Source organism: Agelaius phoeniceus, chromosome 1 (assembly GCF_051311805.1).
Source record: "Agelaius phoeniceus isolate bAgePho1 chromosome 1, bAgePho1.hap1, whole genome shotgun sequence".
In the NCBI taxonomy this organism is placed as follows: Eukaryota; Metazoa; Chordata; class Aves; order Passeriformes; family Icteridae; genus Agelaius; species Agelaius phoeniceus.
This window is the reverse complement of record NC_135265.1, coordinates 28,601,171-28,617,168: the sequence shown is the minus strand read 5'-3', so window position 1 is coordinate 28,617,168 and position 15,998 is coordinate 28,601,171. Positions and strand designations below refer to the sequence as shown.

The window sequence follows — 15,998 nt, the reverse complement described above, 5'->3', positions numbered from 1 at the left end:
TCCTCTCCTTTTTGTTCCCTTAAATCCCTGCTATGAAGAGGAATATACACCAGATTTTTGGCATGAAAGGAATAACTAATGTGAACTAAACGCAACACATAGACAAGTATGACTACAAGTGGCTTTGTAACAATGATCACATCATACAGGCTTCCTGTAAACCCCACATACACCTCTGGAAAAATCATGCGAGAGGCAGGGAGAGAGGTGGCTCTGTCCTGTGGTCTGTGTGGTGCACAAGCTGCAGAGGGAGTGACTCGTCACCTCTCACACTTCACAACAGCCCCAAAGTTAGTGCAGATGGCACCTACAGGGTCACACACATGGGGATCCAGTAGCACTCCTTGCTGTCAGAGTGTGCCACTTGCTAGCCAAATCCTCCTTGTTAAGTGATGATGGGGAAAGGAATAAGGTTACAGATAATATAAAATATAATTAAACTTTTAAACTCTGCTAAGAATAGTCCATCTTTTAAACTCTGCTAAGAATAACTAAGTCATATATGACTACTAAAAGTCTCCCTGTTAAAATTAAGAAGAGAGGATGATTTAAGAGCAGTTAACTCTTCTTTGACCTGCAGTGCATGGTTCATAAGCCATGCTTAACTTGTTTCCTGAGTATACAGAAATGTAATCCATTTTTTCTCCTCAAATTACCTGGACTACCTTGATTGACATCCTTTGAGAAACTTGTTCATTGGCTGCAAATAAACTAAAATAAGAGCAGTTCTGTAAATGAAGCCAGAACTCCATTTATGAGGAAGGAATGAATAAAAGCACGACTACTGTTGAGCATACCTAATTAAAAGTAGATAAATAAACAACTTACCATATATAGTTTAGCACTTCTCCTGTTTGTGACATCAGCCAGCTCATCCTCATCATCACCACACTCAGGGAGCTCTGGCTTGTTCCCTAAAACCTGTATAAGAGAATAAGAAATTCAGTGAAGAAAGAGAGTAGGTGCTGGAGCATAAATATCTGTACACTGATGTATTGTTGCAGAAATCAAATAATTGGGATCATCTTTATATATAAGACAATCTAAAACCAAACTCATAAGTAACACAAACATACAGATAATTTTTAAAAACTGTGTCAGATCTCCAGTAACTTTATGCCTACATGATGTCTGTTCCTCAGGACAATTTGCTGGCTGTCTATGCACTACAAAATACACATAGAAAGGTGTATGAGATCCTGTTCTATGTGTGTGTTCACCTGTCTGTCTTCCTTTTTTCTTCCCAGTAACTTCTGAACTGTTCTCAAGCACATCTTGTAATTTTTGGAATGACATTACTCTTAGAATGTTTAACAATACTAAAATTAAAACTGACGGAATGAAATATATCAGCTGAAATTATAAAGTAATTAAATTAGTAATATAAAATATCATATGATGAGTTCATTAATCTTAGAAGTTACAGATTCTTAATCCCATTTTAAGGGGAAAATTTAGCTAGGATCTTGAAAATAATTTATGGTGTGAGAAAAACATTTTCTTGCTCTACCAGTAGAAAATCAATTTTAGCTACTGTGGTAGTTTTACACCATGGGCAATATTATAACAACTATCACTATAAGAAATTTACAGAGGTTCATCAAGAATATGTTAGATAAGGTAGTCATTATCAAGTCCTAGTTATCCTTTCTTGATGATCTTTCCCTAATGACTCATATATGTGGACAGATCCAAAGGTTACATACAGAATATTATGGATTCCTATGAAATTATGTCCCAGAGTGAAGGTAGTAATTGATACGTCTGAGAGACTAAATATTAACATAAAGTACAAGGGCAGTGCCAGCCTCCTGTGAACTTGTGCATTATCTGTATAAAATGCTGTGCAATATAATGTGGAGCCATGGGAAAAAGCCTGTAAATATTTGATAACAGGGAAGCCCAACAAAGAATACAGCTGCAAACAATTTGGAAAGAAAAACAATATAGAATAAATATTTAATATAAATCTGCCATCTGTGGAGTTTTCTTACCTGGTACAGTCAGTAAAATAGTAAAATAAAATAAAATGAAAATGGCCTTTTCATATGTGATTGTTGCAGTTTAAGCTAGTAAATTTTATCTGCAACTCATTGAAGACAAGAAAGCAATGTCCTGTTTAAGAAAGATGTTGCCCATAGCTCTTCAGTACCTCTCAGTCAGCATCTCCTGAATTTATACTACATGGCTGCAGATTTACTGCTTTATAGGCCAAGCTGGCCTCCATGTCCACAACAGAGTGCCACTGTACTGGTGAACAGCTAGAACAGAAGGGCATATGCAGTTTAGTGGCACCAGGTTTCTAAAAATGTTTCCCTCCCTACCTGTCTTTGTAACGCCAGGGTCACAAAACTGCCAAATAACAGGCATACATCTTTACCTGAACAGACACTGAACAAGTTTGTGGGTTCTGTAATATCTGACTTTCAGTAACTAAAAGATTCTTGTTAATAAAACTCCCAGAAGTTTCTACTCACTAGTGCTCTGTTTAATTAGGCATTTACAGCAAAAGAAAAAAAAAAACCCAAAACCCCAAAAAACCTCCAAAAAACCCCACAAAAATGTTGGCTTCTGACACAGTTAAAGTCAGTGTTTTGCCTTGCTGTGCCTACAGAATACCTGTGGCCCCACAATTATTTTGCAGCATCTTTGTAAGTCATGCATGTTGATACAAAATCCCTTTTTTTCTTTTAACTGTGCAAGTGTCATTCTGAATATTTCAATGCAAATAGTGCCTGTTGGTGTTTGTGAAGGCACCTTGACAGAAGGAGCCTCTCTAATTACAGCAAGGTCTGGGTGCTGCATTCTGGTGGCAATTCAGGTAAGCAGCCCCTATAATTTAAAAATTGGGTTTTAAATTTGGGCCCAGCACAGGTTAGATTGCTGGCCTGACCTGCTACTGTCTCAAAACCAAATGCAGAAATGTTTTTCTGAAGTAGATAGAGAATTATTGTCAGACTCACAAAGCTGGTCTTAGGAAATCTCAATTCATGGTACTACCACAGGGAGAGGGGTTAGAACCCCCTTTGTGCAGGTGCAGTCATAGATATGAGACATTCTAGTTCCAGGGAAACCCCTCCACAACCCATTACACAGCAGCTTGCACAGCAGCTTCTCTGGCCAAAGAGAGCTTCTCTAGCCCTGTGCTTCAGCACAGGCAAACAGAAAACACAAATTATTAATTTCTGTAATTCTTTTTCTCAGAAGAGCCCAAAAACAAATGGAGAAGGGCCTTGAGAGTGTCCTGTTCCGCATTTTAAGTCACAGTTGCTTGTAGATCTTGGCATTGTGGTGACGCTTGTTAAAAAGGACAAGACATGCTTCTCCTCCCACCAGGTACAAAAAGCCAGGACTTGTGAGGAGGGCTGTGCAGCCAATACAGCTGTCAGAAAATGCTTTGAGCTGAATCACTAGTGGTACCTGCATGTGTTGGTATCGAAACCTGAAGATGATACAAGGTTAAATGACCTAGGGCCTGTGAAGGCACCAACTGTGAAGACAGGTAGCATACACACATATAGATATACTTACTATATAAAGTGATAATGTATGAAATATATATATAGTCAGTACACATCTGTATTGCTAGGAACAGTTTATGCAGCTTCCAACATGTATTTGTGGCCAGTTTGTCTTACAGGCTGGAGGATGAGACAGATCGTGGAAGGAAAAATTCCATACTTAAACACAAAGCATGAAAAAATGTTGAAATAATGTTCTTTCCAAAGAAATGCCTTCCAGAGAAGTTATCTTTACTACTCCTAAGGCACACTCCCATGCTATGCCTCCACATGTATATGATGTCTGCATGTTATGAAAATTAATAGTTTTATCAGTAAGATTACAAAAGTACTGAAACAACAGCTAACTGCTATGCTGAAACTGGGTTGTATCATTACATAAGGACCTCCTGGCTGAGCTGTAGCTCTCTGGGGCACCTCCCTTTTTACAGATAATTCTCATGTGACGGATCAAAAAGAAAACAAATCACTCCAACTGAGACTGCAGTCATAGGCTCCCAAAGCTTTGCAGCAAGGTACCCCAACAGGCCATTTGAAGGACACTGGGTCCTCTGATACTTATATACATACACTCTTAGTTTCATACAAATCTTATGGCTGCAATTTACACAGAACTGTGCTCATACAATAATTTCTGCAGACCCAGAGGAGCCAGGCTGCTCCTCTGGGTCTTGACACCATATGGCCCAGTGTGCTGACAGTCCCAGGCTGGCTCTCCTGCATGCTCTGAGGTGTGAGACCCTGACTCACAAACATGCCAAGAACTCAGACCCAAAAATCCAACCTACACACCTGGAAATAGCAATGCCCTTTTGGGTACACACAAGACAACCTAGCCATACTGCTCCCCAGATGCCCAACAATCCTGGCAAATTGCCCACCTTAAATTTCATAAATGCACAGTTGGACACAAAGACATTGAAACCGCTTTTTAAATAATCATTATTATTATGTTTATCATAGTATCAGCAACAGCAATATAAAGAGTAATCAGGGGCCCTGAAAGCATATCCATGCCCCACCTTCATTCTTTGGGCTTAGCATTGTTTTAGCAGAAGTATTCATTAACTCCATAGCTTTAGATCTTGTCTGAAGGCATATAACAGGAAGTCAGTCTGCATTAATCTTAAAATTTTGGGGTTTTTAAGCTCTGTTAGACTTCTGTGTTGACACTCCTAGGTTAGTACAAGACTCCCATTATGCAAACCAACAGAACATCAGTTCCTCTACAATTGCCCAAGTTCACTTGTGGTAAATGCAATGTAGCTTATCCTGCCTGCAAAACCTGTTTCATATTTGCATGTGCATAAGCGCTTCTCTGTAAGTATCTGTACCCCCTCAGATAAGTGCAAAATACTGAGGCAATGCTTTTACTTAGAAGTGAAACTCCACCCTTAAAAAAAGAACAGAAGAAATACAGACAAGAAGTTTTTAATCTGAAGGAATGTGACAAGGTAAATAATTTAAAGTCATTAAAAGAAATTTGGCAAGTATTTTCTTCATAACTGGAGAAGCCAGCTCCGCATCATAAAATAGTTGATATTGATTTAATGGGAGCAAGAAGTTTAAGGAGCTCAGTGAGGCTGAAAATCCACCTAGGAAAACAATACCTGCACAGCATGTCAAGTGAAGGTCAATTAAGAAAGAAAACCAGTTTTATACAGTTTAACTTGTGTACACTAGCATTGTGTTTGATTTTCTTCTTCATATAAACACTTTGGGTTAGGTTTCTGGGACTGAAACTGAACTGTTTGTTGTGGCTGTGATCCTGAAGATCAGATCTCAAAACCTCTCAAACTCCCACCTTTATACGCTTAGACCAATAGAAAGAAAAGCAAGAAATTGACACAGCTTAAAGCTGCCTAAATGACATTTTATTACTTAATACTTTTGGAAAAGAGTCAGGGTAGTAGCTCATAATTTACTTTCCTGTATGCTTTGACACAAGCAAGTATATCCTGCTCCCCAAATTCAAGGTACACGTGTAGGTTGTGACAGAGAATAAAGCCACTGTGCAGGACTACAGGCCTGAAAAACAGACACAGAATGAACTCATTGGTAAATAATGGTTTAGATTTTTATTAACCTTCAAAGAAGAGAAGAATATCACAAGAAACATCTCTCTGAAATAAGTATTGTCTCAAATATATACTTGAGCAGGAAAAAAATCCATCAGAGAAAGGAAGGGATGAACACGATGCAGGCCAGTAACCACCTGGCTGACTGACCCTGGGTCGCAGCACAGAGGATCATCAGGCAAAGGTGGCTTTAGGCCTCCTCTGCTGAAGTAAACAGCCACAGCTTAAATTCTAATTGTTTGGGGTTACTGGTCCCTCTGGCAGAGCACAACCACTGCTGAGGATATTCCGAACCAGACAAAAATGACTTTTGACATTTGCCAGATAATGAATAACCAAATAGGCTTATTTTACTGGTTATTGTAACCTGGAACTCTTCCCATCAATTTGAACAAATATTCATTGTCTTACAAAAAATTACACTCCCAATAGGAAAAACTTCTCCTTCACTGAACTGCTCACAGGGCTTCTGCCTGAAATGGCCTCTCACTAGCAATTCCAGCAACAAGAGATCTCATTACATGCTCACCTTGAGCAGGCAACCTCCCACCCTCCTGAACACAGATTGAAAAGAAGATGGAAACAGCCATAATGCACTGAGAAGTGGGCAAAAGGATGGTTTATGTTAACAAATAGTTCTGGCATGCTGTTAGTTTCCGGGCATTTACCATGTAATTTATCAAAAGGACTTTCTGGCATTAAGGTCTAAATCTGTTCTGTGGGACTTCAGATTGATATTAAACAGCAAAACACATCAGCTGCTCATGGCACTTTTGATGCATAAATTATGGCCTACATTTTTAGCCAGTTTTTGTTGTCTCAGGAATTTCAAATGCAAATCATAATTTTTCAAAGCTCTGTGCTTAACTGCCTAAAAATAGGGCATTAGGCTTTGGCAGCTTTTAATAAGATATTTTCAACTTTGCATATCTGTCCGGGATAATTTGAATATAAAGTCTTTATTCACATGATAAGAACATTCTAACATTATTTGGCTGTTCTGTGAAACTGGCCATGGATAACATGTTCACAAAAAGGTGTCTAGATCAGTCTTGAGAGCAAAAATTTGATTTTTTTTTTTGATAGTTTGGCTGCAAGGTAAAACAGGCGGCTTTCTGTCCTGCTGGCACTGCACAGCTGGCAGTACCTAAGCCAGTTATTTACTTGAAGACTGGGTGTGCATGAAATGAGGAAATCCCCAGCCTACGTTATCTTCGAATATCTGGCTTTTAGGATGCCTCCAAGATGAACAATGATCCCATGCCAAAAGAAACCAGGAGGGTGAAAGGCAGTAAGTATGAAATGCTTCAGTCTTTTTCTAATCATCACTGCTGCTGAATGAACACAGGAAATTGAGCTGTTCAGCACTTGCCTACCTGCAGCACAATTAAAAATAATCTAGTCAATCACCTCCATATCTTTTTACATTTATACTAATTCTTTCTACCTAAATTTTTAATCTCACTGCTTTGTTAACATCATCCTCTGATACCAGAAGTAGTATTAAAAATATGGGACCCAAAGCCTGCAGACACTTGCACGTGTACTTGAGTTGCCCATTTTTTCTGCTTTATTTACCTCATAAATTGAGGTACATACTGAAGCCTTTGCAGCTTTGCAGATCTGTTTGAAGGCCTTGTGGATAAAATATGTGCTACGTGACAGTGCATGCTTATGTGTTGTATAATAATGAAATAAATCAGTAACTAATGCCAACAGGGAGCCTCAGCCATAAAGAATATTTATCTGACAAAACCACAACACTCCCAGCTTTTCATTCTTTTAAGTGCCTCCGGTTTTGCAGCTGGTCCCAAGGCTGTAGCTGGACCATACCAATATGGGAGTGAAAAGAGGAGTGTGGCAAACACTCCATGAAGCTTGAGCTGGAGGCAGCAGCCCATGATTGGCAGGCAGAGACCCTGCTAGGAAATCAGTGTTCCCAAAGGATGCACAGCAGCAGGCAGCTGTAACACATCAGGGTGAGCAGAGGAACTGCAGCAAGGTGTTTCAGCACTTAGACCATGGGAAAAGCCACTCGGGGCATTGGAATATTTTTGGAGTGCAATGCTGGCTGCATTCACAAGCTCAGCATTTCCAATCCCATGCAGCAAACAGACCAGATTTGGCAGGGGAACCTCCCTGACATGACACTAAACTCTTTGGTCCAAGACAGAGCAAAGACTGGACTCTAATGTTTAAGAAAGCAATTCAGAGAGTATTTTGACAGATATTCTCTAATGACTCCTGCTGATGCTTGAAATAAATTAAATATTTATTAGCACAGAGAGAGCAGGAATGTTCTTTTCACCTGGTTGTCTAGGAGATATATCCTGCTTAGCTCTTTGAAAATAATTTCCTCCTGCTGGTTCAGGTGCCCTCCACTAACTGATTTACATCTTTAAGTTCCTACACATCCTAAAATTCTGTGTAAAGGAGCCAAAATGTTCAGCTATGATTTACAGTTCTTCAGAGTTAGAAGCTGCAGCACTCATTACTGCAGTATTTAAATCTTAATTTACCTACCTTTTATTTTTAAAGGTAAAGCCAGACAGTACCAAAGTCATAAGCAGATGTGTAAGCAGAAGACCTGGCCCTAATAGCCTGTTCTGCAGTACCTGCAATAATTGTATTTACAGATTTCCTCAGCTTCACATCACTGTGGTGAAAATACTGAACTGATCCCCCAACACATGGGATGCTTTCTTCCATATAGCTGTGCTTCACTTTGGCCCAAAGAGAGGATTCTTATTCCAGTTTTACATGGCGTGGACAGGGAACAGCAATCAAACAACAGTGCACATGCAGAGTTCTTTTAAAAAAAACCCAACAAAATCTACAAAGTTTTTCCTCCCTAAGCCCTTCCTGCACTACAGAACTTTCACTAAGGAAAATTCAAAGGCAACCTTGCACACAGACCCCAGTCGCTCTGCAAGGGGCTGGGAGGAGACAAACCTGCAGAAAAAAACAAGAAAAAATACCCCTCCAAGGTGCATTTCTGTTAGAGAGATGCAGGATGCCAGGAAGAAACTATCTCAGAGCTTTTTATACAGCAAAGAAAATCTACCCTTTCAGGTCCTCTCCATGAAATTCCCCTGTTGCAAGGAAGTACCTTGAAATAAGAGCTAACAATCCCATGTGGAGATAAGTGCTAACATCTCTTGTCTTTGGCCTTCTCTTAATTATGCTCATTTAATAAGTGAAAATTATAGTACTTTTTCACCAAGAGATTTCTTGATAGTATAGCACAGAAAGGAAAAAAGCCATTACAAACTCTATTCATATTCTAACATGTAATTATAAGATTATAATTGATTTATGTGGTAGCCCTTCGAGCTACAGCTGCTAAAGAAGGAAACATAACAAAGATGAGTGGTTTTCTCACCCACAAGAATGCAAATGAGACACATTTGATCACAAGTACTTCCAGGAAATCATTAGGATCTTAGAAATTCCCTAAAATACCTAGTTTAGAAGCAACTTTCCTAGCATAAGAAATTAGGTTTTCAACCACCTGCTAGTAGAGCTGTTCATAAAGAATTTAGCTCATGCCATGCAGTGTGATACACCTGAACATTTTCTTTCTGAAATTAAATTTCTAATGCAGGCATTGAAATCCATATCTAGAGACTTAATTAGAAGCCTGGCTTACAGATGTGTTTGCCACCTGCAGCTCCTATTCAGTTCCCTGTCATTTAAGTAAGTGGCTTCAGGCAGCCACGACTGAAAACTGCAGCTTGAAGAATATTATGGGCAACTCCCAAGGTTTAGGAAGATTCTCCTTACCAGCCTCTACCATTCTCTGGCCAAACCCCTCTTGATCTTCTATATGGGTCTGGGAAAAACGCTGGGCCAGATGCTCAACTGGTGCAAAGCAGCTAAGATGTACTGGAATCCAGGCCATGCAAGTTTTGTCTGAGTTGTGTTAATTTAGTCATTTAAATGTAAATTTGTATCAAGGAAAGGGACTGTCCTTAATGACGGAGATAGGCTCCATGCTGTAAAGAACACAGAACTCCTGGTTTTGACAGTTTGAAACTGGCACCCTGAAGGGCAAGGGGTTTGCACTTTGTACCCACTTTCACAGCCCATCATAAAGCTTAAACAAACACTGGAATGCTTGGTAAACTGCCACTCCTCACACTGAGCAGGTGTTGCTATGAAAGGTGCACAGTCATGTGTAAGATTTTTACCCCGTAGGTTTATTCCCCTGGACTATTTTGGGTTGTATCCAACAAACTGATCAAACTGACAGGACCCAAATTCTTGCTGACACCTACCTATGCCCAAAATCACTCCAGTGAAGCAGCATATTCATGTTCCTGAGGGATAAATTTGACCCATAGTTTCAAAGCAGCCTGAGAAAACTGTCTGTTCATTTGAGTAGCCAATGCAACTACTAATAGAAACTACAGCTAGTAGTTCTGCTACTTTCTGTGCATTAGCTTTCTTAAGTCTTTGTATTCTCAAGAAAATGTAGTTGACTGCTCTGTGTGCCTGTGTTACTGAGTCTTGGCACTGGGGTCTGGTACAACTTTCACTGTCCTTCAATGCCCCTCTCTCAAGGCATTCATTTTCCTTTGTACATGACTGTTCAATACTGCCTCTACCCTGGGACTGAAATTCGTTTCTAGTATTTCACAATTTCACAAAATTCCTTGGAATAATGTCTATTTTTTTCCAGCTGTCTCAATTTAGATGACAACAGGCAACTTTGCTTTACATATTTCCAAAGCCATAGACAGGGCTTCATTACTTTTCATATTGGGCATTTTTTTTGGTTGTGAACAGGTTCAGGCTGGGGCCTGACAGTTACATGCAGTTCAGAGCTTATGAGCATTTGATTAAAACTGTACAAGCTACACAATTAAACAATTGTTTAATCCCTAACAAATGCCTGGAGTTTGTAGTCCACAAAAAGTTAGAATAAAATATTATTCTAAAAAGTTACCCCTCTTCCTCCTCTTGCATCATCCATCCCACTGTTCCTTCACTCCTCTGTATACAAAACAAACAAACCTCCCCTTAGCATGACTAAGTTCATAATACAACAAAAAGCAAGGGAACAAGAAGGAACACAAATGTTGAGAGTGGCAAGAGCAGTTTTTGCTTTTGCAGAGCTGTGATAACAGCTCCTGCTGGCTCTGGGAAAGCAGCAGGTACCAAACCAGTACCTTCAGCAGTGGGGCACGTGCTGCTCTTCCAGCCTTAGGTAAGGATCCATGTGACAGAGCCAGGGACTGCAGGAACCTGCACAGCTCCTGAGAGCAACATGTCCTTGCACTCTCACACCCACCTACATGTCAAGGCAGGCCTCACTTTTCCCCAGCTACCTCACTGTGCTCCATGCTGTCCTTGGAAATGATCTTTGGTTTGTAAAAAATAATTTTTAAGGGCTTGAATTTAGTAAGAAAGGAAGAAGTGATCCTGCTCTTCTACCCATATGGGCAGACATCTATCCAATTAATTTAAGGGTTACTGGAGCTTCGTGTTTTCAACATGTTTGCATTATTTGGGTCTTTAGAGTCTAGAGCCTCTGTAACTTGCATTTGCAATGCACTCTTTATTGTCTGTGCTCTTGGGATTTTATCCACAGGGCTGAGTTAGCAGTGCATAGTGCTGCCAGTCCCTTTCCAGCTACAAAGGTAGGAAGGTGTGACTGCCTGTAATACGATCAGACCATTCACCTGTAGTATTTATTCACACCACAGGCAAAAACAATCATCACTGGATACAATGGCACTCAGCAATTCTCATGATTAATCATTGCTTAGGGGCTTTAAAGAAAGAGCAGAGAGGAGAAAGGCTGCTCTACCAGCAAGGAGGAAGAGGTTCTCCCTGTTGCTCGGTGTTTACACCAGCTGAATCTTTATACAAGTATTTTATGAGAGGTTTGGACCCACCTGCTGTAAGGGCTCTAGAATACTCAGAAAAACAGGCACGTGACAACTGCAAATGCTGAGTAAATAAAAGTGGCAGAGCTTTATGTTTAAAGGCAGAGGAGTGATTCCAAAGATGCATACTAACAAGATGATTCATTTTCTTGTGGTTTTGAACCTCAGCTGTCACATTTCTCAGGTTTCATTGTTTTCAATCATGAAAATCAAAAACCTTTACAAAACCACAACAAAACGTCTCAGCAGTAAAAACCACAGCAATCATATAGTACCAAGAGTTGCAGTTTTAAGGGAGTCATGTGTAAGGGAACAATAAATTCTATGAATCAGACAGGCTCAGAGAAACAGAAGCATCTTGAAAAGTGTTAGCTGAACATGACATATTAAGGAGAGGGGGCAGATGCAGGCTTAACACTTAGTTTAGGTAGAACTCAGTCTATCCTACTTTTTCATTGGCTCTCATACCCTGCAGACTGACTCAGCTGCCCAACATACTTGAAATGTACCACAGGGAGATGAGTCTATGTAGGCAGAAAGTACCATCAACATAAACATATTTTAGGGTGTCTAATATTTCAAATTACACAAATAGAGGAAAAAAATATACTAAGACTTTCTCCTCTCCTCTATTCATCTCTAGAGTTACGATACCAGATCAAGGGATTGCTGCACAACAAATGGAAGATTGGATGCTTTCCATCTTTCCCTTGAGTGACTCAGAACTGAATGCTTCTATGCTTCCCACATTACTACAAGCACCCTCAGCTTGCTGGCTGACTAGAAATCTTCACAAATACACTAATTTCTGATTCCTTGTTTTTCTAGTTTGCCATTACTCCACAATATTAAATAACGAGATTATGGGAAACTTTTTAAAATACAGCTTCTCCAATTTTCTCTTCTCTTCAAAATTAGAGCAGAGATTCCAACTAGAGTAAGAAAATTGTCTGTCCTGAGCTTGGCTGCTCTCAGTCCTCAGTGATCTCTTGGGAAACTAAAAGCAGCGCTGTGAGATCCCTGCTTACCACTGCAAGCAGCGAGAAGGATGAGTATCAGCATCAGCATAGGCAGCAGCTACCAAACTGTGTCAAGCATTGCTAAGATCTGTGTTTGGATTGGTCCCATGAAGGTCAAAAATTTCCTGTAACACAATTCAAACATTCAAGTGTAAGATTCAGCAGAATGGGTAACTATTCAGCTATTTACATGTGAAAATCAGAGCAGAGTTGGCATCTGGTGATTTTTTTAATGTTCTGTTGAGACTGGTGACCAGTCACAACAACAGCAGCAATTTGTCCAAGGTGGTCAGTTTCTCTTTTAATTTTCCAAGGTAGCAACCCTATACAACACTGCTTCTTTAAACCTACCAGTCACTACCTCACCTAAATGTACTTCACCCAAATCTGGCACCTAAAGCCAAATTTATGTATCTGGCTTCACCTTCCAAACATGGAGGTGAAGCCAGATAACAAATATCTCTGATGTGCACAGAAAACTTCTGCCTTGTCTTCACAGTCAGAGTTCTAGTCATCCCTGAAGCATCTTCTGAGAAGCTCTGCACACCCACTGCAAGTCTGAGCTTCCCAGACATGCTGTGTTTCCAGAGTGCAAGCACAGGATGGTCACTATGTGGCCTGTGGTGGCAGATGAAAAAGGGCTTGCTGCTGTCAAAACTACTCACATACCCAGCTTCTAGTGATGCTCCTTTCCCAGGGTGAGTGAGCTGTGTCTTGCTGGTCTGCCACAGCAATTCATCCAGTCCTACAGCAGCTCCAGACAGTTCTCTCCCATGGGAAAATTCGAGCAGTGCAGCCTCTTCCCATTGCTAAAAATGGTAGCTGGGAGCAGTAACTGCCCTCATCAGACGAGTTCACCTCACCCACAGCACCACAGCTCCCAGCAGGACAGTGGGCTGGCCAGGAAACACCTCCTCATCACAGCACAGCTGCCTCTGCTAATCTTAGAGCAGGGCAGAAGTGTGGCAGGGTTAGTTCAGCCAGCCTGTGTCTTGCCTCTGAGGTGGGGTGCAGGCACAGAAGTTTTGCTTTTCTGTAGGGAGTCACAACTCTGTGCTTATGGAGCAGGAATGAGATCAGTGTTGGCTCTTTCTGCTGGTACTCATGATGGGTATGTCAGCCCCTGCCTGAAGCATCTACTGGCACTACATGAGCAAGTCTGGCCACTGATATGAAAGCAGATTTCTAGCTCACAGGAAGGGGAATCATTCCTGACATTTGTCAGAGGAGATAATTTTAGGAAATCTCTTTTTGATTTCAGTGGCATACTGGATGACAAAATGAATACTTAAAGTATGTAATTCTTTTCCACAGAAAATAAATCAAGCTTTTTCTAAGAAAGCTGGAGATGCCAAAAATCCACCCTTCCTGATGTAGAGGGAAGAAACAAACACAATGTTAGCTCAACAGCAGTTAGCCTGGGAGAGTGTAACAGCAAGTTAAGAGACGATTTTGTGCAAGGAAGAAGAAATCCAAACAAAGAGTACCAGAAACTGGAAACAGTTTGAGCAGGAATAAGGATTAATAAATTTTAGATGTTTATGAGGTTAACTACCCTCCTGACTTATTAGCAGCACATTTCAGAGTGGACTGGGACAGCCACAGCTGAGCTGCAGACCCTGTTATAGAAGCAGCACGTACAAAAGCAAGGATAGCACGATGCAGAATAGAAAATAAATCCTGACTGCAGACACACTCACTCAAACTGGGCTCATCACAGTGGCAGCAATAAAAGCAGTTAATCTGATTGCATTGAATGACCCATTTCTGTTACCTCCATATTCAGAATCCTAAAAAAGAAGCAGAATCTTCTTCATACACTGCTGTGCAAGTGAAGAAAGAATTTATGCCCCAATACAATAACAATGCAGTACAGGATCAAAATGCCACCTTGGTGTTTTCCTGCTCTTAATCATGTGTTGAGGTTGCTACAAAACAATAAATGGAAGCGTGGCAAAGAGATGCAGGGGGAAGGGCAGCATATCCCTTCCCCTCAGAGCCTATGGAGGGGGATGGCAGGGAGGCAGTCTGCAGCTGGCCCATGTCCTCACTGGGGTAGCACAAAAGTCCAACTTATCTGCACCTGCACCATGCAAGGAGCAAAGGGAGCTGCTCTGATCAGTGCTCCCAAGTCACACATGAGTGTACCAGAAGCTCCATTCAGAGCCTCCAGAGGTAACCCCAGGATGGGCCTGGCAGCAGCAGCTGTGGCCAGGGGCAGGATCCCAGAGCCACCCAGCCACAGCTGCAGCAGGATGCAACCCAATGCTGTGATTCAAATCGGGAGCAGGAGGTTGCTCTCTAATTGTCAATCTGTGCTCTTTTCAAAAGAGCTATACATGTAAAATATGCGACACAGCAGAGCCAGTGTGGAAAGTCTGTACAAGGAAGTAAAAAACCAGAGCATTGTTTGCTTGGGTTTCTTCCCTCTTCAAAAATCTCTGGTACACTGTGTGCCACCTTCCCTTCTTCTGAACGTGGCCATATCTGTACTCACACCCACAGGAGAAAAGGTCATTGCAAATATGGACAGTCCACCCAAAGGGGTCCCCACAGCCTGCATGGCCACGGGCTGGTGGCTCAGCACCTGTTTTGCTCTCAGGCAGTGACCAGTTATGCTGCATATGACCACACTGAATGAAAGCAGCACAAAAACTAACTGCACTCCTGCATGCACCATTAGCTTTACTTCCTGAACTTAGTATGGACTACAAGACAATATCCTAGCTGTACATATTCCATTTTATTGAAGTACTGCTTTGTGACCCTGCTTCCCTCTTCCTTCTCTTTGGAGAAAGAATGGAAGAAGCTTAATTTAGGACACAAATGTCAAGTGCCAATGCTTTTATTAGTAGGCCACCTGTAACAACACATGAGTGTTTGTTAACTTTTAGAGATCTGAAAAATCCATAAATTGGGAATTTTTCTTCCACTCTACTTTGATCAGCTCAGTTGTGATATCTGAAATCTGGGGATTTAAAGTAAATTGTTAAACTTCCTAAACATATGAGGAAGGGGCTCACTGGGGTTACTAGAGGCTAGGTGCATATGATCTTGAAATAGAAGATGAAGTATGCAAAGCAGTGTGCTTGGCCCCCACCCAAATCAATATGCAATTTGCCACATTCTTTTACTTTCTACAGACAGTAATTCTGCGTCTTTGTTTGCTGCTGTCCCAGATGGATGCTCCTTCTTCACACAGAGCTGATGGCATGCTCTGGTGTGAGGCATAGTGTTAATTCAGTCACTGTACAGCTAACTCAATAGAGCAAAAATTTATTCTTGCAAAAGTATTCTCAGATGATTCATTATCTTAGACTGTAATGCCCAAATAACTTAATACTGCCTGGGTAAGGAAGGAAGGAAAAGGTATAGACTGGCCTACTATACCATTTATCCAGCATCACTCATAACATCAGCCCAATCTGATTTAGTTCCTGAGCTGCAAGAACTTTTTATTCACGACTATGTCAGCAACAAGTTTGCACA

The 15,998-nt window shown here is 40.9% G+C and overlaps 1 protein-coding gene across 5 annotated transcripts in view; it reads right to left on the bottom strand.

Annotated features, from left to right (window-relative positions):
• The window catches only part of SCIN (scinderin), a 70,053-nt gene that overhangs the window by 14,327 nt on the left and 39,728 nt on the right, over nucleotides 1-15,998 (bottom strand). For all 5 annotated transcript variants that reach the window (XM_077175450.1, XM_077175464.1, XM_077175462.1 and 2 more), the window contains one exon: nucleotides 829-921. In XM_077175450.1, the coding sequence (XP_077031565.1) occupies nucleotides 829-921 (93 nt within the window). The remainder of the gene's footprint in view (nucleotides 1-828; nucleotides 922-15,998) is intronic.